Raw genomic sequence first — 847 nt, 5'->3', positions numbered from 1 at the left:
GCGGGCAGGGCCGGCACGGCGGCCGGCGTGGGCTTGATGGGCACCGGGATGGCCGGCAGCGTCTGCCCGCCGTGGCACAGCGGCTTGAGCGGCACCCCGTAGGCGCTGTAGTCGCCGCCGGCCATGGAGAGCGGCGCGGCCGGGTCGATCATGCCGGAGCCGTAGACGTGCGGCCAGCCCGCGCCGATGGAGCTGCCCACGGCGCCCAGCTGGTTGGGCAGCGGGTAGGCGGCGGGCACGGGCTGCACGGCCGAGAAGGCGAGCCCGCCCGGCATCTTGTACTCGCGGGCGATGATGTTCTCGATGGCGAAGGGGTGCTTGAAGCCGGACGGCTGCGACACGCCCAGGTTGTAGGAGGACATGGGCGGCAGGTGCGTGCCGCCCGCCGCCAGCGCGCTGAGCCGCAGCTTGGCCTGCTGCTGCAGGTACTGCGCCGCCTCGGCCGGCTTGGCGGGCGCCAGCGGGTCGGCCTTGAGCACCTTGAAGCGCTTGCGGCGCCGCAGGAAGCTGCCGTTCTCGAACATGTCCCCGCAGCTGGGGTGCAGCGCCCAGAAGCTGCCCTTGCCCGGCTGGTCGGGCCGGCGCGGGATCTTGATGAAGCAGTCGTTGAAGGAGAGGTTGTGGCGCAGCGAGTTCTGCCAGCGCTGCGTGTTCTCCCGGTAGTAGGGGAAGCGGTCCATGATGAACTTGTAGATCTCGCTCAGCGGCAGCATCTTCTCGGCCGAGCTCTGGATGGCCATGGCGGTCAGCGAGATGTAGGAGTAGGGCGGCTTCTGGTCGCTGTACGTGTTCCTGCCCGGCCGCGGCATCGCGGAGCGGCAGCGGCGGCGGGGCCGCCGCGGGCAGC

General features: G+C 71.4%; 1 protein-coding gene across 1 annotated transcript in view; it reads right to left on the bottom strand.

The window, feature by feature from the left end:
- Positions 1-838, bottom strand: part of FOXB1 (forkhead box B1) — a 6,465-nt gene extending 5,627 nt beyond the window's left edge. The window contains exon 1 of the mRNA XM_019503832.1: positions 3-838. Within this exon, the coding sequence (XP_019359377.1) occupies positions 3-809 (807 nt within the window). The 5' untranslated portion in view covers positions 810-838. The remainder of the gene's footprint in view (positions 1-2) is intronic.
- Between the last annotated feature and the right edge of the window lie 9 nt (positions 839-847).

The sequence above is a fragment of the Gavialis gangeticus genome, unplaced genomic scaffold, assembly GCF_001723915.1.
Source record: "Gavialis gangeticus isolate Ggan-Ray unplaced genomic scaffold, GavGan_comp1, whole genome shotgun sequence".
NCBI lineage: Eukaryota > Metazoa > Chordata > Crocodylia > Gavialidae > Gavialis > Gavialis gangeticus.
Note: the sequence above shows the minus strand (reverse complement) of the source record. Positions and strands in the feature narration are given on the sequence as shown.